This window comes from Gossypium raimondii, chromosome 4 (genome assembly GCF_025698545.1).
Source record: "Gossypium raimondii isolate GPD5lz chromosome 4, ASM2569854v1, whole genome shotgun sequence".
Taxonomy (NCBI): domain Eukaryota; kingdom Viridiplantae; phylum Streptophyta; class Magnoliopsida; order Malvales; family Malvaceae; genus Gossypium; species Gossypium raimondii.
The window spans coordinates 47,334,598-47,360,979 of NC_068568.1; the positions used below are offsets into that span (position 1 = coordinate 47,334,598).

At 33.0% G+C, this 26,382-nt stretch overlaps 2 protein-coding genes across 4 annotated transcripts; both read left to right on the forward strand.

Moving 5' to 3' along the window:
- The first annotated feature begins 556 nt into the window (after nt 1–556).
- LOC105779783 (uncharacterized) lies at nt 557–8,980 on the forward strand. Its single transcript, XM_012603702.2, has 8 exons — nt 557–711; nt 1,363–1,386; nt 2,075–2,180; nt 2,294–2,362; nt 3,214–3,707; nt 4,903–5,164; nt 7,460–7,668; nt 8,694–8,980. The coding sequence occupies exons 1-8, from the start codon at nt 707–709 to the stop codon at nt 8,758–8,760; spliced, it is 1,236 nt and encodes a 411-aa protein (XP_012459156.1). The 5' UTR covers nt 557–706; the 3' UTR covers nt 8,761–8,980.
- A 5,310-nt stretch (nt 8,981–14,290) lies between these two features.
- LOC105779957 (probable protein phosphatase 2C 33) lies at nt 14,291–20,046 on the forward strand. 3 transcript variants are annotated; one of them, XM_012603986.2, is made up of 7 exons: nt 14,291–14,681; nt 15,049–15,747; nt 16,761–17,150; nt 17,229–17,346; nt 18,834–19,057; nt 19,160–19,687; nt 19,763–20,046. In XM_012603986.2, exons 2-6 carry the CDS (start codon nt 15,493–15,495, stop codon nt 19,640–19,642), a joined length of 1,470 nt encoding a protein of 489 aa, XP_012459440.1. In that variant the 5' UTR covers nt 14,291–14,681; nt 15,049–15,492; the 3' UTR covers nt 19,643–19,687; nt 19,763–20,046. The 3 variants fall into 3 exon arrangements, with proteins under 3 accessions (XP_012459440.1, XP_012459439.1, XP_052485715.1); XM_012603985.2 differs by having other exon boundaries at nt 15,052–15,747; XM_052629755.1 differs by lacking the exon at nt 14,291–14,681 and having other exon boundaries at nt 15,568–15,715.
- Nucleotides 20,047–26,382: the final 6,336 nt, after the last annotated feature.

Sequence of the window (26,382 nt, forward strand, 5' to 3'; positions counted from 1 at the left end):
GTTTTAATAAATGAAAAACATAGAAAAACTACACTAAAAGAAATGAATAAGGGAGGGAAACAGAGGTAGAAGCAAAAGAGAATGGAAAAAAATGAAAGTTAATAGAACATAAAAAAAATTAAATTACTCAAAATGAAAAAATATAGGGATCAATTGTAGAATTTAACCTAAAATTTTTGTTTGAAATGATGGTTTAATGCGCCACGTCAGCTTACCATTGCACCGTTAACGAAAATTAACGGCTCAATGACTAAAATGTTACAACACGATAACGTAAGTGACTAAAACATAACATTTCAAACATATGTGACTAAAATGTAACATGAGGTAAACAAAAGTGACTATTTTGATACATTTATCTAAAAATCCATTTAAAAAAAACTAAATTTAACTTAAAAAATAATATTGATAAAATTACTATTGAGAATTAAATTTATTAATAATTAATAAATAATATTAGAATATACAAAATTAATGAAAAAAGCCCACATGATATATGAATGAATGATATTTGTAATGCTTAGGTGATAAAGTACCTGATATATGATATTTTATTTATTTATTTACCACTATAAAATCTTTGTCTAAAAACTATCAGAGCGCACTGCACTCTCTCTCTATTTTCTGTCAGATTTCTTTTTTCTCTCTCAAAAATCTCTCAAATCCAATACTCTCCGCTCCTCTGATCTTTTCTTCGACTTGGTTTATGAGGTACTCTCATTCCCGATCCTCACTTTTCCTTCTTCTTAAACTTAGATCTATTCTTTTCTATCGCCAAAAATCAATCCCATTAGCTATTTCTTAATCCATGTTTCATTATCTAGGGATTTCTTTAAAGTTTTTTTTTTTTACTTTTTTTTTTCTATTTTTTTGGTTTGAAAATTTCTTGATTTGATTCCCGATGATGTTCAAATAGGTTAATTAAATAGAAAAAAAAAACATAAATTCTTGGGGTTTCTTTTTTCCTTTTTAGGCTTTTCTTCTTGTGAGGGCAAAAAGGTTATTTTGTAATAATTTTCTTGCCTTGAGCCGTACTTTATAATAATTTGTGCTTTCCGGGAAGGTTTTTGTTTTTTTTGGCTCGCTACTGCGTGATTGTTTATATAGTTTTTTCTTTGGTTTTTATTTATTTATTTATCTTTATTTCCTTATATTGGGTTTCCTTCAAAAACTGTTTATATTTTTTTTTTCCTTTGAGATTTCACCTTTGTAAACTAATATAGAAAAAAAAAATTTGGGCTTAAGAAGGCATTTATCTTTTGTGCAATTTTTTATTTATAAGAAACTTCAATTGTTATATATGATTACTGACTAATTGATTTTAATGCTTGCGTCTTTGGTCTTGGTCTTGCATATCTGCAGCTCGAAGGAGAAACCCACTCTTGGGTAAGTTAATTTTTTTATCCCGATTTCTTAGTGGAATTGGTGCTGACGTTATAAAAGATAATAAACTGGGCTGTCTCTAATTCTTAGTATTATGAAGCACACGATGCTAATTACATGCTAGGTTCAATGAACTTTTCAAGTAATAGGCCAAAGTTAATTTTTTCTAGCTGCAAAGTTTTTTCGATCTCCTTGTCTCTGAACTTTTATGCTTTAACTTCAAAAAATGGACTATTCTTTGAATTTTACTCTGAAATTAAATATGGTATGATGACCTCCTTACAGTTTCTTATTTCTTAGAGCTCTTACTTGATTTAAAAGTAGGGAAAGTTTGGACTTTTCTGCTAGACATCCCCATGTATGTTTGATATATATGTGTATATGTATAAACTGCACCTTTTATTTTTTTCCTTAATAATTTTGATTTCTTTAGGGTTTTGTTTTATTTATTTTGATAACTACGGAATGTTTATCGTTCCTGTAAAATATAAACTTCTTTAAATTATTTATTTTTATTTTGGGTTTGATGCTGAAAGTTTTCCCATTTGATTTCTCAGAAATCAAACCATGTGCTAGCTTGTCTTTAGAAAAGTAATATTCTAACATGTGGAAGAACTTTAATAGTGTTCCTGTCTGATTTTTTAGATGCTATTTCTAATTTGTGCATAAGTATCATTTATCTGTTCTGCAGCGGTACGCGGATTAAGACCCGCAAACGGAATATTGCTGCACCCCTGGACCCTTCAGCATTTGCTGATGCAGTAGTCCAGATCTATTTGGATAATGCTGGTGACCTGGTAAATATCAGGATGCACAATATACGTGTTTTTACACTAGGACTTAAGCATGATTCTTGATTTCTGGTTGGTTATCGTAGGCTTCCCAATCAAACACTTCTTGTGTCTTGCAGGAACTTGTTGCCAGGAGCATTGAATCTTCAGATCTTAACTTCTCAAGATACGGTGACACCTTCTTTGAGGTACACTTCTGTTAATATGGAAATTCATTGTTTTGATATTTTTCATTAAAGGACTGCATTTGGTTATTCTCTGTTATTTCCATTGGATCTTTAGATCATGCAATATGAATGTTGATTTACTGGACAAATAGATATGGGATTTCTCTCACCATTCTGGTGTTATGGATGTTAGGTGGTTACTAGGTAGATGTGTTGAGGCTAACACTTGATCTACCTACTATGCTTACGTTATGGTTTGACACCAGCATCAAGTTTCTAAGTAAAACCTGATACTGTTAAAGACCATGTTAAGAATACTTGACAAGTCACTTCTCCCCTGAACTTAATTATGGTTTTCCTCCAAACTTTTAGCTTACGTATCTGCTGGAACGTTAGAGATGTCCTTTTTATAGTTTTTGTTTGTTTTCATGCAAATTTAATTTCGTCAGGGTAACAAGTAGGCTTCTTATAGGGTTACTTGTTCTATCTACAATAAGCTTCTCTCTTTTTTTCATGCTTGGAATTAACTAATTTTGTTCAAGAAAGGTCCAAATTTCTTTCAATGAAAATATTAAAACTAGGTATTCCCGATTTTGATTTGGGTTTTGTTAGGGTAACAAGTAGTTTTCTTATAGGGTTACTTGGCCTATCTACAATAACTTCTCTCTTTCTTTCATGCTTGGAATTAACTAATTTTGCACAAGAAAGGCCCAAAACTCTTTCAATGAAAATATTAAAACTAGATATTCCTGATTTTGATTTAATTTTGAAGTTCTTCAAATCAGTGGAGTTCTAATTGCTTGCTCCCTCCCTTCTCCCATGGTGGATTTTGGTTATACTGCTTTGGAGTGATTTGGATATGGCAATTGCAGGTTGTTTTTGCTGGAGGCCGCACACAACCTGGCACACTTAAACCTGATGAAGGGGAGTGCCACCCTTACTCTATCATAGAGTGTGAGGCTAAACGTGATGCCATTTTACTATCTGTGATTTACATTCAGAAAATCTTGCGCCGAAGACCTTTTCTGATAAAGAATCTTGAAAATGTTATGCGAAGACTCTTGCAGTCCTTGGAGCTTTTCGAGGAAAATGAGAGGAAGAAGCTTGCAATTTTCACAGCACTTGCTTTCTCCCAGAAATTATCAGGGTTGCCACCTGAGACTGTGTTCCAGCCATTGCTCAAGGATAATCTTGTGGCAAAAGGGCTAGTTCTTTCATTCATGACAGACTTCTTCAAGGACTATCTGGTGGATAATAGCCTTGATGATTTAATTTCTCTTCTGAAGCGAGGGAAAATTGAGGATGATCTCCTGCAGTTTTTCCCCTCCACAAAGCGATCTGCTGAAGGTTTCTCTGAGCATTTTACGTAAGCTTTCTGGTTAGAGAGAGGAATTGTTGTTTATAATTTCCCTGCATATCCTTTTATCTGATATATTTTTTGTAGGCATCGTCTGGAACTGGATAACTTTTCAGTCTAGTTAGAACCAAACTAATTTGCTTTCCTAATTTATGCTGGAGTTAGAGATTGAAGTTTTGGTTAAAAAGGATTACACCTTTATTGGTTTGACATTTTGGTAAATTGTATACTTGACTTTGGTCCTAGTAGTGGAATTAGGGAAAGAAACTAGAGATATAAGAGCAAGATTGCTAATATATAATTAAACTTGGGGCATGGTTTTTATTGGTCAAAACAAGTATTTGCTTGTTTCTGACATTATCAGTGATAAGCAGTATTAATGATAAATGTGCTATTAACTTAAGATTTATACATAATCGTGATATAATTGAATCTTTCTTCATAGTGGGTTTCATGTGATTAAGTATATATGTCGATGTCTAATGCCAAAATTTGATTTGTCTGTTCGAAAATATTGAACTAGGGTGTGTTGCTGTCCAGAAAAATGGCCAGGATGGATAATAATCAAAACATGAAATAGATCTATAAAAAAAGAGATGGATCAGTGAATAGGATTAAATGATATTATCGTATCCCATGTTTTGTGTATGTGCAAGATTAAGACTAGGATGGTTTTTTATCTATACAAGATAAGGGTAGGATTGGATTTCTTTTCATTGGTCAAAATTACCCTTTCTTAATTTAAATATAAGTAAATATCTGATTTCTGATATGAATATAATATAAATGTGAAGTTTTATGGTTTTAAAAGCTTGAACATACACTTTTCACCGTTAAGAGCTAGATAATTTGTCAGTGGAGAATAAAAGCAGGATTAGTTTTAGCTGCAAATACCAATCACCCTATCCTCTGAATCCTCCCGCTTACAACTGATTTTATCCTAATGCTGAAAGGATGATCCATTTTATTTGCAATCCTGACATTTGAATTGCACTCAGAACCAGGCATAGGATGTTTTTCTCACATCTGTTAATTATCCAGCTCTCTGAATGCACCCTTAGTTTGTTAAATATGATCGGCAATGTTACAGTATGTGGTTTTATTGTATCTTTGTATTTGTAAGCGAACCATGCTCCGTCTTTCTGTATATATCATGTTTCTTGGCTCTGTCAAATTTAGTTGTGCTTAATTCTGTTGATTTCAGCAAGGCAGGGTTGGTACCCTTGGTTGAATACAATGAGAAAAAAATATTTGAGGTAAAATTGAAGGAAATGAAGTCTGCTTTGACAACACAGATAGTAGAGGAATCTGATATGTCTGAAGTCATTGAAACTGTCAAACAACGTGTTAAAGATGCTAAATTACCTGATATTGAGGTTATAAGGATTTTGTGGGATGTAATAATGGATGCTGTTCAGTGGTCTGGAAAGAACCAGCAGCAGAATGCCAATTCAGCTTTGCGACAGGTACTACAGTTTCTCTCTCGACATTTATTGCTCTTTTAACCTTCTTGATGGAAGCTCAATGCATTATAGGAGATTATGCTCTTTAGCCACACCATGATCTAGTGGCCCAACTCAAACCCCAACAGCAGATGCATGTCTGGTACTTGATGAAAAATCTACCTCTATCAAGCATTACTGGAAATAGGTTCATAATCTCTGGTATCGTGCATAAAGGGAAATTTTTATTCCACATGGAAAATATGGAGGAAAAATTATTAGAAAAAGTTCCATAAAGGAGGTGGTAATTGAAACCTATGTGCAGATGACAGTAAAATGGATTGAATCTTTTGCAACTAATAAAGATTTCATAATATTATACTACCTACTGATGGTTCAGGAACCTTGGAGTGCTACTTCTGATCTTTCTTCTGTTGCTTTGTCCTTTTTCTTTTCCTTGTTTTAACATCTATGTGCATGTGTGGAGATGTAGATGTAGCTAACTTTCTTGGTGAGTGATGCTTATTTAATTCTGTCCTTTTCTTGATTTCACTTATATGGGTTTGGAAGGGTTAATGTAGCCGGTATCAAAAATGGTGGGGAAAGAAAGATATGTTTACAACAAAATAAGGTTTTCTTCACAGGCTTCAGCTTAGAGGCCTGGATGTTGACTTCCTCAGAATCCAGCCTGTTATGGGTGAATCTACGTTTAGGAAGGGCCATTAATTTTTATTCTCTAATTAAAGCTTAGATTGTGATTTTATTTCTTTCCTTAGGTTTCCTGATTATGATTTTATTTCAGTTAATTTATTTCCTTTCTAGAATAGGTTTCCTATCTATGCAATTTGACTAGTCCTTATTTAAAGGACTCATGGAATAATAAACCCGAAGCAGAATTTCTATAAAAAACCATTAAAAGTTTTGGGTCTCTCACTATCAAGTCCTACGGTTTTTGTCTCCTTTTGATGAGCTGGAAGGTTTCAGTCTCCCTTTGATGAGCTGAACCATTAGCCACAATAGGCCATAACACAATACTAGGAAGAAGGTTTGGGGAAAATTGATGCTTATATTCATGATTTGATCAATTGGTTGTGGATGAGATTGTTGAGTATGAATTTTTATTACATGCTAGGTTGGTTGTTACTTGAATAATAGTATGTTTAGTTGTATTTTCCAACATCTCATTCTGAAGTTGAGTACTTCAGGTTTGATACATGTTATTGCCTTACGTTAGATTCACCACTTTTGTGGTTCATTGCATTTTGCGTTCTGCTATTGTTGGTTATCTCACTTCAGAATAGTCCTTTGGTTATTTGGGATGATGGTGAATAATTACATGGTTTAGTTCCTTTATTAGGGTATATTTTGAAGAGGAATTTTAAAATTTTGGATATCTTGAAAATACATTGTTTCTAAATGTTGATATTTGTGATTATTTTGTTTGGATAAATTTTTTGGAAAAATTTAGGGTGTTGGAATTTCATGAGTTAAAAATAATTATAAAAGGAAAATAGTGATATTGAAAATAAATAATATAAAAATATGCAATACGAATATCATTAGATTTGTAAAATTATATAAATACTTTTAATAATATAAAATATTTATTAGAATTGGATAAAAAGATATTTTGAAGTTTAAATTTTTATTGTATTGTGGGACCATATTTACTAAATGAAATAAGATTAACCACCTCTTTAGGTGGAATTTGAGTTATTGAAACCCATTCTGAAATTCCTTACAAAATTTGAGATACTCTATTATTTTTGCTTAAATAAGTAAAATCCTGGCTTCAAATTGATTAGTGAAATGTAGAAGTAATCATTTTGCAGAGTTTTATGCAGTGCATGTGTTTGTAGTTGTGTAAAGTCTCTAAAGTAAACTTTTCTTTTTGAAATGCATTCTAAAGTAAAATGATGGCTCAAATTGGTTCTTGGACACCTGCCCATACCATGATTATACTTCTTAATGCTTAAGTATCTGACGTGAGCTTACGTTTAACAGGTACCATTTCCCACATGACAAAATTTTTATATGGTACCTTGTCATTGAATTCTCATGTTTGCTTCTATTTTTTTTAAATGCCTGTATGATTTTTATTATGTTCTACATGAATGCATTTGTCTGACTGGAGCATAACTTCAGCTGCTGCCCATTCCTGCATCAGTTAATTTTCCACCCTGATCCCATTAATTCTAATACTTTCCCTGTAGTGGTGCATAAATAAAGTTGATGTAATTCTGATAATAATGTCAATTTTATCCTCAATTATTAGTTATCATTTTGAGAATAAACATAGGACCTCTTCTTGTGATAAAGGTCAAAACATGGGCAAAGCTGTTAAATTCTTTCTGCACCAGTGGAAACATTGAGCTGGAACTTATATATAAAGTTCAGATGCAATGCTATGAGGATGCAAAATTGATGAAGCTGTTTCCCGAGATTGTGAGATCTCTCTATGATCAGGATGTCCTTGCAGAAGACACCATTCTTCATTGGTTCCGCAAAGGAAACAACCCGAAGGGCAGGTATGCGTTCATTTCATATGTGCTCTAATATCTTTGAGAAGTATGATGTATCACTAGTAGCTATGTTTACTTGAACTAAGTGGTGAGTGTCAAAGAGGGGAATGTATTTGACATGGGTATGCTCAATTATTTTTTAGGTTTTCATATGTTGGAAGGATTGTATCCCATATTGGTGTCCTAATGTGTGTCAGATACTTCAAGGGAAATGAAGAATTAGGGTAACATAGATCAGTGGTTCTGCTTAGCACTGGAGTTGTGTTGTTAAGGCATGCACTAGTTGTTACACCTTTGCAGCAAACAGTTAAAGTGCTTGAGATCTTTTCAGTGAAGCTCACACTTGGTGTGTCGAGGCATAGATTTTTTATTTTAGGCAGTTGGTGCAAAAACCCACATCTTTGAAATTCTCCTAAAAAATGACAACGCAAAACACCAGTTTTAAATATTTGAGTATTGACTAACAAAGGAAAAAGAACAAATTGCTTGTGTAGAAAAAGCTTTACCTTTTTGGATTTATTATCAAAATTATTATCTTTTATTTTATAAACATACACAAACACATACAAAAATGCACACTTTCATGTTGTGCTTTTATTGGATAAACGTTTTTGCACCTTACACCTTGTGCAATGATCAATGCACGTCCTTTACAACACTCTGCACATGAGTGACTGCCGGAACGTAATAATAATAAATCAGAATACTGAATTATCACTGTGTAAGGCGAAGGTTCAGTTTTCTTGTTATGCCATTAGTTTTTATGTGAAAATGAAGGATGGACCAATTTCTATATCATCCAACCCCATTGTTGAGGTCATAAATATTGCTTAGGAGTCTGCTGCATGTGCTTATATCTGTGTGAGTAACCTGCTAAATAACCATTTTTCTTACTGCCTTTTGCTCATTCTTATTCTCTAGTCTAAGCTTTATTGTTGTTTCTTATTTCTGTTGAATTTTATTTTCCTCGTCCATATTATTCCAGTTATTTATATATATTATCTTTTAAAATATACTGTAAATGATGGCAGGCAAACCTTTGTGAAGGCCCTGGAGCCATTTGTGAATTGGCTGGAAGAAGCAGAAGAAGAGGAATAAGCTGGCCAATAATAATAGTATGGTCAGCAATCTATAGAAATGGTGATAAACCTTGTACTTGTTCCTTGTTTTTATTAGCTATCTGTTGGTGAGACAATCAACTCATAGTTACCAGATCCTTAAGACTCATGGTGTGGCTATTAAAATATGAGATGCTAAAATTGATGGAGTAATTAATTTTAATATATGATGGTTCAATAAACAAAAATCTTGCTTTGTACCCTCTCTCTCTGTCTATATTTATGTATGGGGTAGATGCATGTGGTTGTGGTTGGATTCAGTTTATTTGTCCTTTGATTTGGGTGGTGATTTTAGAATGTGGATTTTGGTATGCATGTTTTATGGTTTCAATCGTTGTATTATTTCTGATTTCAGTTGTTGAATTTGTTAGTTAAGGAAATGGAATGGCCGATTTCGTACTGGGATGATGGTTATTGATTTTTTTCTATTATATGAATGGGAAACGTTCAATCTTTTAAGGGTGATGGTAAGAATTATTAAGTTTAGGAATTTAATTTTCATCGATATTCATGTCTGTCACCAAAAACAGTGGGGGGTTTTCATTCACAAAGACTGTGCGAGGAACGATGAAGTAAGATGGGTTTACTACTTCAGTAAGAAAAAAAGATGTGGCTAAGAAATGATATATCTACATGCCCAGCTTGGTCTCTGGAAAGAAAGCAACAAAAAATAGCTTAATTCAGTAAGGTGAAAACCAAGCGACCAAGATGAAATTAACTCAAATCTAAAGGGGAAAAAAAAGAGTATATTTCGTCTTTCAGCTTGGTACTTACTACTTACCGGTGAAAGGCAAGACTATTTTCTATCTACTCTTTCTATCCGACCAGTCTTCCAAATGTCTTGCTTTTGAGCTTCAATAAAAGTATGCGAGTCTATGGATAAAGCCATGAGTAACTGCTGGTGGAAGCATGACATTTCTCTACACGGTATAAGCTTTGTGCTCCTAAATTTGAAGGCGGCCTGGGCTTTCAAGCAGTTCAACTAAGCTCTCCTTACTAGGCAAGCTTCGAGAATTGGCTCCCTTGTTAAATGATACGTTGGTCAAAAAATACTGCAGGCAATCCAATTTCCTCGCAGTCAAAAGCAAAGGCTCTGACACATCGGAGGACCTCCGGATTAAACGGCTGGACTGGTACGTAGGAAATGGGGAAAAGCTTTCTGTTGGTGGATGGTGAGATTTATCATGAACATCTTCCTTTCTCTAGTAAGGATTCTAAAGCCAAAGTTGGAATGTTGATGGGATGAAGTCTCACTTCTATGAGGATTCTAGACTGAAGTTACTTAAGGATTTTCTTTTCAGGAGAAATATGACCGTTTGGTTTGGTGTGCAAATGCTTTAGGTATTACTCTGTTAAACCAGGTTAATCTTATTGCTCACAATCAAAGGATGGGACATAACTTAGGGATGGAGCAAAGATAAATGGCAACAATTATGGAAATGTTTAAACAGGTCTTATTTCTTCGGAAGTTTTGTTCAAATTGTTTACTTGTAAGGTAGAACTAGTAAAGAGAATGTTGCACTCTTTGGACGTCTTTTTCCCTTTTTGCTATTCCAGCATACAGGACATTGATCATCTTTTCATCCAATGCTACTTTGCACGTGAGTTGGGTTTACATACGAGTGAAGTGAGCTTTAGAAACCTGAAGGAACTTATTCTCAAACTAGTGATTGATCCAACCATGGATGCTAATTCCTACTGTTATAGACTAATAGTAGCAAGTTTATGGAGCATTTGGTTGCAGATAAACAATGTTATCTTTGAAAACAAAAGAGCTGATCCATTGCAAGCACTATGGTTAGTAAAAGACTGAACAAACAAATCATTGTTCTAGTTTTCTGCAGAAATCAGGCTCCGCACTCAAATTAGGAAGAACAACAGATTCCCCTTAATCTCAATATTGCGGCTATATCCTTGCTTTGATTTTGTGGGGTTTGTCGCTTGGAAGAAGGGTACTGCTGGATTCAGAGTCTCTTTTGTGATCATCGACAGGTCTTGACGATACTTAGAGCAAATGTATAATACAATTGTTGAAATGGATGGTGTTATCCAAGAAATTCTTCTTGCTGAAAAGAAGAAACTCAATATAAGACTTTGGATGCACATCAAACAAGTACTTGGCAGTTGAGGTACTCGTCATGAGTTAGGACATTTGCAAACTTCAAGCCTTTTTCAATGTTATATTACCATGTGATGGGGTAAATTCTGTTCTAACTTTAGATTTTACCTTCCTTTGTCTTAATATGAAATCGTTGCATGATGTGTTACCAAAAAATAAAAATAAAAATTTGGTACTTGTGGAGTGTTTTCATGAGTCTCTCCTCATGGAGGCTATTTTCCCCCATTTATAAGTCATGGTTCCTCGATGTGGCGTACTAAGATTAGATAAGTCCCCATGCATGTCAACACGTATCCTATTCTAGGGCCAACACATATGGGTTCACCTGTATGGTGGTACGAACCCATAAGGCTGTATGAGGAGACGTTCTTAAGGTTCATATGATTCCTTGCAATTCTTCAAGTCAAGCACCTTTGGCATCATTTACCTTTTTTTCCAAAATTGCCAAGATTTTCTTGTTCATTTTTCCAATTTGACCATTTGTTTGGGGGGTTTTCACAAAAATTAGAAAGTAAACTGATCTTGTTAGATAACTTTGTAATATTAGGGACTAAATTGAATGAATTGAAATTTTTCATGAAATTATGCTATAGATAAAAATAAAGGTCCCTAATGAAAGTGTGAAATTGGATTTTGATTCGATGTTAGATATTGAAAATATGTGTATCCCAAGTATAGGGACTAAATTGAATAAATATAAAAAGTATTGACCATGTATTTGGATGAGAATTGGATGTAATCTGATATTGTTTTTATTGTTGAATTAATCATAATTAAATAATTGAAATCCAAGGCAAAAATTAAATTAAAGTCATCATAGTTTTATTGAATAAGTTAATTAAATTTATTTACTCATAAATTCTAGTACGATAAAGTTTTGATGACTTTAATAAGACTAGAATCAAGTTAAGAATATAATTTAATTAAGTTAATTAATTAAATTTATTTAATTAATTCGATAAATAATATTTTTGGGAATAAGAGAATTATTTGGTTAGATAAATTATGTGAGTTGATTTAAAAACTAAATAACAAATATAATTATACCCAATACATAATGAAGCTCGATTAGGCCTAATATATAATAGTAGGTGACAAAGCCTAGTTCCAAAAGTAGTTGTCGCCACCCACCTATAGTACTTCTAATAGGAGTATATTTTTTTATTATATTAAAATATTATTATTCAATCACACCTTATTCAGTTGAGAATCTTGTATTTTTCTCTATAAATAGAGACTGTGGGTAGGTCGAAAATACACCATATTGAGCGTAGACACTCTATCGAAAAATAGTGAGATTTATTTTACCTAAATATATTCTATTTTCATGAGAACTTGTTTTTGGTTTCTAGTCCATTGAAAGATATTGATATTAAGTGAGAATACCAATTAAAATTTTAATTGTATTCATCAGTTTTTGAATAGAACCCACACTCTAGCAAGTCGAGGTCAAGAATAGTGGAGAAACTTGAGTGGTTGAAAACCGAAATTTGGATTAGACTGCCTTTTCAAATATCAGATGTACGAATTTGATAAAGAAGTTTATTTCTATAAATATCACAATACTCGAATTTTTAGAAAAAAAAATCATTTTTTTTACCATAGATCAAAACTATTTTCTAAACCGATTTTTCGAACAACTTCACCACTACAATCGTGTATAATCACCACGGTCTACTTTTGTTTTGTTTTCTTAGTTTTAGTTAGATTTGTTAGATTAGATTAGATTGATAAAATTCCTCTTTTATTTATCATAGTAAATCTTAGATAGCTTTAGATTAGTAATTACTTTATTTAATTATTTAAGTTGCGTCAATTATTTAATTATCAATTTAATATCAATCTTTCTATGAGTTCGATTATTGGAATACTTCTATCCAACAGATTTATTTCGTTGTAATTATTATTTAGTAACGATCTCGTATACTTGCAAGTAAGTGAGAGAGTGGTAACAATTTTTTGGCTTAAAATTATTGATTATATTTTATTACTATTTTCATCAACACTTTTTGCACACCACAAAGCGACAAACAACTCCTCTAACGTTTCAAACGTTATTACTTTAGATATAACAAATAAACGAACGCTCTTTAAAGGGTCTTGAATACATCCATTCGGCTCCAAAAGTTTAAATCATGTTGGTCATGTACAACTCGATCCTCTTTTTGTTTAAAATATCACAAAAAAAATAATGTTTAAATTCACAAAATCTTAACATTTTCACTATTAACAAAATTAGACAACCTGGTAAGCTATTAGTTCTTCTTAAAACCTTAAAGAGACATTTTTTTTTTGGTGAAAAGAAGTATAAAATTTAGGGTTTGTTTCTAGAGCGATAAAGTTTAAAAGTTTGAGAAGATTTTCGATGAAAACGAAAGAGAATGATGTTTGGTATTTATAGGAGAAGAACTCGATATTGGTGTGAATTCATCATATTAAATGAGCTGATTGGGCCAACAAATATTAAATATCTCATTTAAAATTGATTAGCTTGAACTTGATAGTTATATGTGTCGAGATTTGTACTTTGTACTTCACTCCCTTAATAATCAAGACACAAATTCAGAGTTAATTTGATTAATGAACTAATTTTATATTATATTCAAATAAAAACCAATTAAGCAATACTAGTTAAATAAAAATATTTAAAATTTTAAATAATAGAATAAAATTAGGATTGTTGAAGTGGTAATTAGTTTTAGTAAATTTAATTTTTTTAAATAAGAAACAAATGCAGTTAACTAAAGAAGGATTATGAGATGATAATATTATTATAAATTTATATTTATGCTTATATTTAAGTTTTAGATTGAATTGGTATCACGAGTCGATTGAACATCAATGTAATTGAGAAATTATTAAAATATCTTATATATACAAATTAAGTTATCTAATTTTTTATACTTATATTAAATTTTGACTGAGTTAATTTCATGAATCAATCGGGCATGCGAAATTATTTCAAATATAAAATCTTCAACTTTACCATGACAATCAAGTATCATATGCTTTCATATGAAATTGAAATAAATATATTTATTACATAATTTTTTTTCACCCACGTCGTAGGTATATGGTACATCTAGTTATATGTTAAAAGGGTTAATTAAGATGGGCCTCATAAACTCAATTTATGAATTTACCAAAATACCAATATTTTTATAAAATAATTAAATATTATCTTGAGAGTATTTTATCTATTTTTATTTTAAATAAAATCTAGAATAATATAATTTCAACCTAAAATATCCAAATTTACCATTTTAATCAAATTGTTTTTTTTATATTATTTTCTAATTACCTAAATTGTTTTTACAAAGTGTGTGATTATTTCAAAATCTTGCCATAAATAAAAACCACCTATTTCCAAAAAGGAAAAAAAAATAGCCAGAATATCTAAAAATCTTAGCTTTCCCAGACAAAGAAAAAAAGAAGGCGAGTTTGTAGTTGGTGGTTGCGGTTATTTCTCGCTGAGTTGTACATGGTCTTTTCCCCGTTCCGACCCATTTTTCCTCTTTCTCTCTCTCTCTCTCTAGAATCTCTCCTTCTTCCTTCACTCTCTCCTCAATCCTCTGTCTACCCATTTTCACTATCCCCTTGTTCTCCCTGAAACTGGCCCTTCCTTTTTCGTTCCCTTTCAGATTCAGTAGTTTCCAATTCTTGGCCTCCGTCTTGGGCTGGGCCCTTTTTTTGTTGATCTTGATTGACCTCTGGACTGGCTTTGATCAGCTTTTCTGTTGATCTGCTGAAAAAAAAAATTGCTCTCTTTTGGATAGTTTCCGGTGAGGAATATAATACTCTTGATTGTCTTCAATTTTTTGGATTCCAATTGTTGGTCTTTGTTTATTAAAAAGGGTGTTACCTTTTTAGTGTTATTATTGAATGTACAACTAAAGATTCGATATTTTCTGCTTTCCCTTAGATTTATATATCCATAGATCTCCTTTTTGGATACTTACGCCTTTTGATCTTCCTTTCTTCTTGTTTGCTTTGGGATTAAGAAGAATGGAGTTAAGATTCTTTTTACCATTTGGTTATATAAATCAAAAAGTTCACTGTTCTTTTCTAACTTAGGAAGCTTTAGAAACCAAAATTTCAATTTGGCCTTTTTGGTTGATTCTGAGATTTTGTTTTTGTTTTTGTTGTAAGCAGCTTATGGGATTGAATTTGTGGATTGATCTGATCAATGGATTGAAAGTGGAAAAGGATACCCAGCTATTTTAATACAGATTCATTATTCCAGTGATTTGAAGGGAAACTCAGAGTAGTATATATTTTTGGGTGCGATACCAAAGCGGTTGCTTTAAGAGAATATTAGAATTTTAAGGGATTGAAGGAAAAAAAATCAAGATATTATCAATCATTGAATAGGATTTTGGCTCTGAGTTCAGAAAGAAATTTTGAGATTTGGTGAAAAGAATTGTAAAATTGAAGGTTATTTGGTGGAATAATCTGCACATTAGCTGGAAAGTCTGAACAGGTTTCTTTAAGGATTTTTCCCAACAAGTTCTGACGGATCCGTCTACTGAAACTAGGGGTTGCAACTGTCTGGCTGGTCTGGAGTGCATCTTAAGCATCATCAGGGCCCTTAGAATGGGGTCCTGCTTATCTGCTGAAAGCAGGAGCCCTCGCCCTGGTTCACCTTCGTCCCCTCATCTGGCGAATATGAAGAGGAGGAACTCAAGGAAGGTATTAGGGTCTCGGAATTCTTCCTTTGACTACCGGAAGGAAGAACCGTTGCATAGAATTCCAGGGCGGTTGTTCTTGAATGGGTACAATGATGTTGCTTCACTCTTTACTCAACAAGGCAAGAAAGGTACCAACCAGGATGCCATGATTATTTGGGAGGTTAGCTCCTTTTATACCTTTACACGTGTTTGTTTAAAATTTTCATTTATGTATTTGGCTTTATGTGTGATGTTTTCTTGAATAGCTTTGAAAACAAACAATTTATCTTATAGTAGGAGTATAATATTTCCTGGATGAAGGACCTTGCCTTTTTTCTGGTTGCTTGCAATCCCATAGTGTTTAGAATTATTTGTTGGTGTCTTTTATTATCTACAATGTTTAATTGATTTAATGTTAATTTCTAATTCCTTCTTTTATTTGTTTATGTATCTTATACGCAAGTTCCTTGCATACATATCTTCATAGCTGTCTAATTAGAGGAAAATCAACACTTTTTATATTAATTGGCTGCACTTTCTCATGTTTCTTTAGGATATTATCCAATTATTTAGTGGCAATATGAAATAATGTTTCCATGGTGGCAAATTAAACTCTTCTTCTTTTTTTTCTACTTTGTATTTGCTAAATGTGTCTGTATTTGGGGACTATGTGTTTGGCACACCTTGGAACTCATTGTTTTAGGATATTTATCTTTCTTTCTTGATGGATGAGAATATATGGTGGATTCCAATGTCAAGAGAAGTAGAGGAAGCCCTAAAAGGTTATGGTTGGAAACTGTTTAATAAGACATTAAAGTTACTCTGCTTATCTACAATATGGTCTCAAATACAGGTTGCAATATAATCCATGTAGCTCCCTAGTAGTGGAAGCAAACATATTTTTTTCTTATTTAGAAGCTGCCATAAATATCGATGATGGTAACGTGTATAGATGGAATGATGAAAAAACATTTCTAACTCTTTTCTACGGTTGACCCTTTGTTAGTTAAGAAGGCCAAGGCATTAACCTTTTTATCTTTGGAGTGTATATCCTTGTTTTTGAATCCGTCATGCTAATATATTCTCTATCATCACCAATTTCTCCTTGTTTTAAATGTTTTTAGTAACATTATAAATTTTGTTATTCTGCAACATCATGTTCCACTTCTCGCTGTCTGTGGCTGTTGTTCTCAGAATTTTGGTTCAAGAACAGATACTGTTTTCTGTGGCGTTTTTGATGGTCATGGTCCCTATGGTCATATGGTAGCTAAGAGAGTGAGAGACCATCTTCCGTTAAAACTGAATGCTCATTGGGAAGTTAGTAAATCTGGTGAGGATGCTCTCAGAGAGATCAATTTGAACACTGCAGGAAGCATGAACAGTGAGCAGACCTCATTTTTAACAGCTGATGAGGAATCTAGGGCATCTGTAGATCTCGAGGAAACAGAAAAGTACCCAGAGATCTTTCAGACACTTAAAGAGTCTTTTCTGAAGGCTTTCAAAGTAATGGATAGGGATCTTAGAACACATGCCAGTATTGATTGCTTCTGCAGTGGGACGACAGCTGTAACTTTGGTGAAGCAGGTATACAGCTGCAAAATTTAAAAGCTCTGAAAACCTATGTTATGATTTTAAACATAATTCCTTTGGCTCTTTTTATAGGGTCCACATATTGTCATTGGAAATGTTGGGGACTCCAGAGCTGTTTTAGGTACAAGGGACAAAGACAATTCGCTTATTGCAGTTCAGTTGACTGTTGATCTTAAACCAAATCTTCCAGGTCCGTGTGTCTGTTTTAATCAACCCAAGTTCATTCATATGCGAAAGTCATTCATGCTTTGTATTTAATTGCTGAGTTTCAGGCTAAAAACTGTCTCAGTTAAATAAAAAATACTTCAGTTTTAGGAACTTTGATGCTTTGGACTTTTTATGCCAAGTTTTGTCTTCTCTATCGTTCATTGCCTATTGTATATGCTGCACCGAGTGTACCACCCACTTGGTTTTTTCTTTAAATTCATTGTTTATTGTTGATATAGGAGATAAAAAGGTATAATTAAAGGGAATATAAAATGCTATTTGAAATGTTCCTTTTGTGTGTATCAACTCTTCTAATAAGATTCTTTTTAGCTCTCCATACCATTTCTCATGCCCATTGCATCCATTGTATGCTGATTGGCCCCTACATTTTGTGTCCTTTTATTTTAAAGCTATAGGCATGCAAAAAAACCCATATGATTCAAGTTCTTTTTAATTTACTTTATTTGATCTTTTTTTCATTAGATATAGAGTAGTAAGAAGAGGATAGTATCAAATTCTCTACTTCACAATATTTAAGTAGTCAACAACGGACATCAACCATAAGGAAATTATGCATATTAGCCAACAAAAAAATTGATCGTTTTGTAGATAAAATAGACTACTCTGTAGACTTTATTAGATGCCTTAAGCTTATTATTTGCAAACACAAATACATACATAAACACACATGTATACATATTACGCTTAACTTGACTCATTTTAGTTAACATTTTCACATTGTGTACTTGTATGAGCATCAAACAATTTGGTTCAATTGGTTGGCAATGTGAGGCTGAAATATCTTAAAACTTGGAAGGATATGTTCGATGATTGGTGAGGGAGCTTAAAAGTTAGTTGTAGTTGAGGATTTTGTAAAAGTTGTTTGTAGTGTCTTTTTAAGGACTAGAATAATGGGGGACAAGAATAGAATGTGGTTAATAAGATGAATTGATTGAGGAAGTATGAGACGATGGTCGCAATGGTAAGAAGATAGTTGAAAGTCCAAGTGTATATAGAATAGGTGCATTCACTCAAAACTGATTGATTTGTGTATGAGCATCACAGGTTTGATGAAATTATTAAGTCTACAAAATGTTGAAAGGTTTTGTAATTATGATAACCACCTTTGTTCTGAGCAATGTAGTAATTTATGTAAAACCAGATGGAATCAATTTCCCAATCGATGGGAAATTATGTTGAAATCCAGATTAATGTGGAAACACAAAATTGATTGCAAAAACAAAACATCTGCAGATATTCTGAAATGAAAAACATAAAGGAGTCTCGGGAAGATAAACTGCTGAACTAAGCATTATTGATTCAAATTGCTTGGTTATATGGTGTGCACTTCCAAAATAGAATGCACTAGAAAATAAATTCTTGTTCTATTTGATTGCTTAATTCTTGTATTCTATCATTATACTTTCAACATCAAACTTACTCTAAATCATCCTTTTTACTCCTTTACAGCGGAGGCAGAGAGAATTCGAAAATATAAAGGTCGTGTCTTTGCTCTTAAAGATGAACCTGAGGTTGCCCGAGTTTGGCTACCAAACAGTAATGCACCTGGCCTTGCCATGGCAAGGGCTTTTGGAGATTTTTGCCTCAAGGATTTTGGTCTCATCTCTGTGCCTGAAATATCTTATTGGCACGTGTCAGAGAAGGATGAATTTATCATCTTGGCCACTGATGGGGTAATGAAGCCAACATGTTTAATTCTTATTAAAAATCAAAACGAAAATGGCATTTGAGCCCTTTTCTCTAGTTCTAATAAGGTTTGCTCCAAACTTTTGCAGATTTGGGATGTGCTTTCAAACAAAGAAGTAGTAGATATTGTAGCATCTTGTCGAGCTCGCACATCTGCCGCACGAGCTTTGGTTGAGACAGCTGTTAGAGCTTGGAGATACAAGTACCCAACTTCAAAAGTTGATGATTGTGCTGTTGTTTGCCTATTCTTTGATTCAACCTCAAACAACCTATCTACTGTTTCCAATGCTAATGCCAAAGTGCAGCCAGTTTCAATGGACCAAGTTGAGAATGAGAATGAGAAAGACAATAATATCAATGTCTTAACTAGTGTGGACCGGTCTGGGACTGTTGGAAGTGGAAAAGTTGTTCCAGGAGGGAATGAAGATTTAGATTTAGATGTAGATGTAGATTTAGACTGCTCAAAGGAGGAGGAAATGAATTCAGAAATAGGAACAGATTGGTCAGCCCTTGAAGGAGTATCTCGTGTCAATACCCTTTTCAATCTCCCAAGGTTCGATCCTGGAAAGTAATGTTCTGATGCAGGAGGTTCAAAGCCAGGCTTCGACATGAGAAAGGTTCGGTTACTACTACTATTACTTTGAGATTTGCTTAGATAAATTATTGTAATATTTATATTCATTTTTCTACAGAGTGGAAAAGAGGGGCATTGATTTGGTTTGGTTTGGTTTGATGTTAAAAAATGGAGCAAGCAGACCCGGCTGTATTAGTGTGTCTGGGAAATTGTCCTTTCTATCTATAGTCTGTTGGGTAGAATTGGAATTTTTGTAAATCCAGCTCTCCATCTCATTATTATTGTTATTGTTAATTTGTGTTCCACCTTCAAATGTTCATGTGTGAATTGTTGGTTAAGTCATTGTATTATGCTGTTAAATGTTTACTTTGTGACAATGAAATGAAGCCTCATTATCCTTAATAGATTTCAAAGTTGAAGAGCATGCATGCATTCATAACTTGTTTCTTCTTTTGAATATTGGTAGCACTAATGGCCTTAGTACTAGGAATTTCCACTTGCTAATCCTCAAAATGCTGCTGTCTTTTATTGAATTTGGCTGTGTGTGTATGTGATGAACGGTGAAGTGGTCATACTGATAGGCAAGGAAAGCTTCATATAATGAATTTTTTGAAATGATCATATGGAGAATAGATATCTTTTATTTGTTGGTTAAATTTTGCTATTAGTCCTTGTACTTAGAAAAAAGTTGTGGATTTAATATTTGTATTTTTATTTGGTTATCTTTAGTTTTTATATTTTCTAAATTTTAAAATTTCAATTATCATCAAACAATGATTATCAAATTCATTAAGTAAAATTATGCTATTTTTGAATCTGATGTGATAAAACATATTATTGTATATTGTCATGTTAGTTTATTATTTTCACAAATGACTTGCTAAAATCTAGTTGATGAATTAACAATTGTAGTTTTGTTAAGATTGAAATTCCAAAATTTAAAAAGTATAGGGACTTAGAGTGATCCAATTGGAAAAATTGACTAATTTTATAATTGTGTGAATAGTTTAGGACTAGTAATTGAATTTAACTCAATGGATTTAACTGCTATAGTTTGGATCAGATTAAAATTTTAAAATTTGAAAAGTATAAGGACTAAATGATCAATTTAAAAGTATAAAGGCTAAAATTGATCAAACAAAACTTTTGTAAAGTACAGGTATTAATAGCAAAATTTAACCTTATTGTTCAAATATATATTTATAAAAAGAATCTACATTAATATAAAAATGATCTATCCTTGCACTGGATGGATATGGATATAACGAGCCCTGAGAGCTGAGGTGGATATAAAATGAATTAGTGGATTTGAAATAGAAATGAAAAAAGAAATAAATATAAAACGGGTCAATGGATTCGAGATAGAAATGAGAAAAGAAACAAACTTGGTGATATGCTATAGTACATATGTAGTTGTGATATGATGATAATGAGATTATATGTTCATATATGACATGCCAAATGAAATATGGTACGAGAATATGCACGTGAGACATGATACTAATTGATAATTAGATCACATATTGGTTGTATTTGATATCTTATTTCTATTTGATTATTAATTCAAATCATAATAGCATCACTGAGCCTTATTGATTAGTGTACCATTTGTCTATTTTCGTATGCAAGTATCGTAGATCTTGAAGCTTCAAAGTGATTGACAACATCCAGATTTAACTCTTGACTCAGCAAGTTAGTATATTTTTATTTTGTCAGTTGCAAGTGGCATGTACCTAACTTTTAAGTTGTCCTTGGATTCATGTTGTCATTTTCATACTTTGAGATTGGAATTGTTAACCTTTAATATAATCACGTAGGTTGGTAATAGATATGTAATGCTATAAAGTGAATTTGGATTGTTGTTCATATGCCAAGTAAATGAGAGAGATGTTTGAGTCTTGAATGAAAGTGAATAAATATATGATCATATGCTTTAAGGTGTTAAATGTACCAAAGATGGTAGTCTAGTATTTAAATTAGTGCTTAAATTGTAGAAAGTTAAGTTCTTCTTAATCACCTAGACCATTTGAGTGTTGCACATGACAAATTTGAAAGGAATGAAGTAAAGTTTTGGAAAAACTGCCTTTATGGTTGCAACATTCCCTTACCAGTATCACGACATCGAGCTGTTGTTTCTGTAGTCGCGATTATCCCTTGCTGAGGTCGCAACATTGAATCCCCTTGTCCTCAAGGTCGCAACACTCTCTTGCTTAAGTCACAATGTCAGCTTCTTGTCTTCATGGTTGTGACGACATGGTTTTGCCCTTAGTGTCACAACATGCCTCATTCATGTTCGCGACATTACCTCTATATTCTAAAAATTTTACGTTTTAATCCCTTGTATATCATCGGTGTTTTATAAGAGCTTTTGTAAGCTCACTCCTGACGCAAATTTGATTAAGTAATGTATTTAAAAGATGTAATATTTAATTGTTTGTATAATTTGTCTCGTTGAATATTGAAACGACATTATAGTTGTTTCAGCAAAAAATGTGGCACCTTATGTCTTAGATCCGACGATTGGCTCGACAGTGTGGCGTTACATTTAATGGTATCAGAACTACAGGTTTAGTCGATTCTTGGATCGAGGTCCATCTTGAGTTTAGAGGCACATGCCAAGGTCAAGTTAAGTCTAAGTCAAGTTTTGGATGTTGATTATTCATTATTTTGTGTTATGACTTGAAAATGTCTGATGAACCGAGAAATGCTGTTAAGGAAGAAGTCAATAGTAGTGATCACTCCGTTGAGGGAGAAAACCATGTTGAGATCAAGGCATATAGGGGAGACACTCTGCACAATAGTGGATGCACTGCAAAAAGTAACAAGAAATGCTCCGCAAGCTACATTAATAACTGCAGTCTCTGATAAAAAGGTTATGAAAGTATGATGCAACTGAGTGTTGACCCTTCCTCTACCGAGAATTGGTTAGAGTCAACTGAACGAGTTTTACAATAGCTAGAGTTTTCACCGTTTAAGTATGTCACTTGCGTGGTATCTCTATTGAAAGAAGAGACATATCAATGGTGGCTAATTGTCACCTGACATGTGTCAGCATATCAGGTTACTTGGACATTCTTCTAGTTCGAGTTAAAAAAGAAATACATCGACGAATTGTATCTGGAGGATCGAAAACAAGAGTTCATGAAATTGAATCAAGGGGATATGCTAGTAGTTGACTACAAATGAGAGTTCTTACAACTTAGCAAGTAGCTCTTGAGTTAGTGCCAACGAAATAAGAAAGTTGAAAACGGTTTCTTCGAGGAATGAGGGATGAACTCCGAGTTCAGCTAGTTTTGCACAAACTTTTTCTAGTTTAGCTGAACGAGCAAAGATGGTTAAACAAGCCATGAATCTTGATAAGAAAGTTGAGGATTCCCAAGCATTCGGGAAAAGAGTTGGAACCACTGGTTCACAACTTTTTCCTACACGAGTTAGGGAGTATCGAGGTTCTTCGAGATCAACTCCATCGAATGTCAGATGAGAGAAAGATTGAGTTAAGCAACCATCAGTATCTGTTGGTAGTACTGGGGGTCTAGTGAAAGATGTGAGTATCTCGAACTGTTAGTATTGTGGTCAAATACATAGAAGTGAATGTTGGAAGAAAACAGGAGCATGTTTTCGATGCGGATTCCTAGAGCATTTAGCTTAAGATTGCCTGATAAATGTTAATGATATGTATACATCTACTCAGATATCTGCTCCTGTAGCTAGAGGTCAGGGTAATCCCGATGGTAGTTCGGTTGCGAGGGGTAGACAAAAGAAAAATCTGATTTAGCAGCACTAGATTCTGAAGCTAAGGCTACTACTCAAGCCTATGTGGTCAGAACCAGAGATAAGGGTGATGCTACCAATGTTTTAGCAAGTATATTTCTTTTATGTTCTCCACCCGTTCATGAGTTACTTGACCATGGCTCTATACATTCGTATGTTAATTCTAGTTTTATGAATTCAGGTAAATTGAAATCTGAGTTGTCTAAGCATAGAAATAGTTGTTACAAGTAGCTTAGGACAATGTCATATCCCAAAAATCAGGTTAGTAGAATTGAGTTAGGAAATCAAGAGTTAGTGAATCGAAAATCGTAATTAGTTTAAATAATTTAAATAAATAGGATTAAATAAAATATTAAAAAATTAGAATTAAAAAAATTAAGTTTAGAAAGTAAAGTTAGATATCCAGGAAATAATTTGGTTAAAATGGATTTTTAAAATGAAGTCGAATTTACAAATAATTTAGAAAATAAATTTTAATTGAAAAACAAATGCCTATTTGAAAAAAAGGAAAAAACTGGAGGTGGTTAAATGGGAAATGACCCAATTTTTGAAAATTGGTTTTCTATTTATCCCTCCCCTCTCACTTTCCCCCTTAATTTAAAATTTTCTCAAACACCAAATTAGAGCTTTTCTCTTTGAATTGGTTCATCCTTTATTCTTAATCTTTCTAACACAAATTCCTCTTTCAATTTCAAAGAATAATCAAGTTCTCATCCTCAATTCCTCTATTGTTCTTCACAGCTCCTAGTCCGAATTTGATCTTAAACTCGTCGTTTTTGTCAAATTGAGGTGAGATTCTAAATTTTTATGATTAAACTAAGTGTGTTGTTATTTCAATTCGAGCTTTAATTGATTTAATTAAAATTTCAACAAATCAATCAATTTTAAACCAATTTTTAGCTTGAAAATGGTAGATCTCGTATTACTAAGTTAAGCTTCTATTTTAAAGTAATTTTCAACTCATTTTGATCTAATTAAAAGGTATTTGATCTTGATTTAATAAATCTTTTAAGTAATTTAAACCAATTGAACATTTTCCCTTTTAATGATCATATAAGCTTATTTTTCCAAAAAATTAGATCCGTGTAATTAGATAAAATTGATGGTTTAGATATATAATCAGATGATACTTAGGATATATGAAGTCAAAATCTAATCTTAGAAACGAGATTTGAGTGGTTAAACACCTATTTCAACAAAATTTGCCAACTTTTCGATATTGTGAATGAAAGGCTTTAATCTGTGATTGTTGAGTGATGTAGTTGTGTTTGTTGTTGTTTGTAATGCCTTTGTATTATGTTTGATGTGTATGTAAAGTGTCAACTCGATTGGAAGCCTTTACAAGTAAGGAAAAAGGAAAACAAAAGCTTACTTGAGCTTTGTCATTGAAACCAAGGTTGCAAAGGTGAGTGATCTAGTGTGCTGTAATTAATGCACGAAGTAGTGAGTTAAAGTGGGGTTTAGGTGAGCTAATCACCTATCCTAAGTCCTAAGGCTAAGTGATCTTATTTGTGCCTTGTTACTTTGCAAATAAAGCCTATGTGTGATGTGATTTGCTTAAGTGTAATGTGATAATATGTGATGAGTACATGTCTGAATATGCCTTAAGACCTACTGGTTTTGTGCACACATCTAATATGAAATATATATGGCTTAATGGGCAAGTGCTTGCACTTGAAAGTGCATGATATGAATATGTGAAAAGTGATGTGATAGTGATATGTGTAAGTGTGCATAAATCAGAAAAATATATGTAAAACATGGATATGTTGATCTTGTGATCTTTTGAAACTATTGGATATAGTTGGCATGTCATAATATTTGAGTACTCATATATGTGTTTTGATATTGAGACATGTTGGAGGGATAAAGAAATGTAAAGCATAGCTTCATTCATTGGGATATGTTGGTGTGTTGGAGAGGGTTGGCATAATGCTACACTTATTTGGGACAAGTTAAACTCTATGAGTTATTGGTGTGGTAGAGATTCGTTTATCCGATGTGTTGTATTTTTATGCATATTTCATAATTACAAGATGCCAATGTATCAACATGAATATATGATTGGTGATAATACGTGTATTTGTGCTTACTAGTTTTGCTTTTAACTCTTGAATTTGAGGTTTGTTGTAGCATCTCAAGTACTCACTGAGTTTGTTTAAGCTCACACTCTCTTGTATTTATTTTTGAGGAGAAATATCTTGAATGGAGTGGTGAAGTAATCAAACTTGTGATCCCAAGGCAAAGCATCTTGATTGTGCATGTGAGATGGTTTTAGTAGGCAATAAGGGATGTCAATGTAAGTTTATTTTGAGGGACTAGATTTTAATTTTGTTTTGGTTTGTAAATGGACTTTCCATGGACTGTTTAAGGACTTTTATAACAACTAGGAAACCTACGCTCCCATCTGACATTCTAAGAGCTTGTAGGGTCAAGCTCGCAACTCCAACACAAGTAATGGACCTACATTCCTAACTTACAGTATAAGAGTTCGCAAATCCGAGCTCGTAGCTCCAATCCAGTTAGTGACTCGAATTTTACTAAGTTGCTTAAGGATTATAGAGTAGACAGTTTGAAGTTTACTCAAGTTCAGAATTTACTTAAGTTCAAAACATATTTAAGTTCAAAAATTTGCTTAAGCCCAAAATTTCTTTAAGTTCAAAACATGCTTAAGTTAAAGGTTTGATTAAATTGAAAAATTTGATGGAGTTCGCAGAAGGAGTTCAAAACATCAAGTTTTTTCAAACTTTAAATTTTTTATTTAGATCATAACAAAGTAATACATGCTTACAATCATTTAAGGCACATCCTCCCCCTTCAAGATCCCTGGCGATCTCACCTTCCCTCTCTACAACTTCAATATTTTCAATAGGCGCGATGGTGGCATTGTCATTAGTAGGCACAACGACCGACTCAGAAGGACCTTCATCAAGGTAAAAATACTTCTTCCACTTAGATGCGAACTCA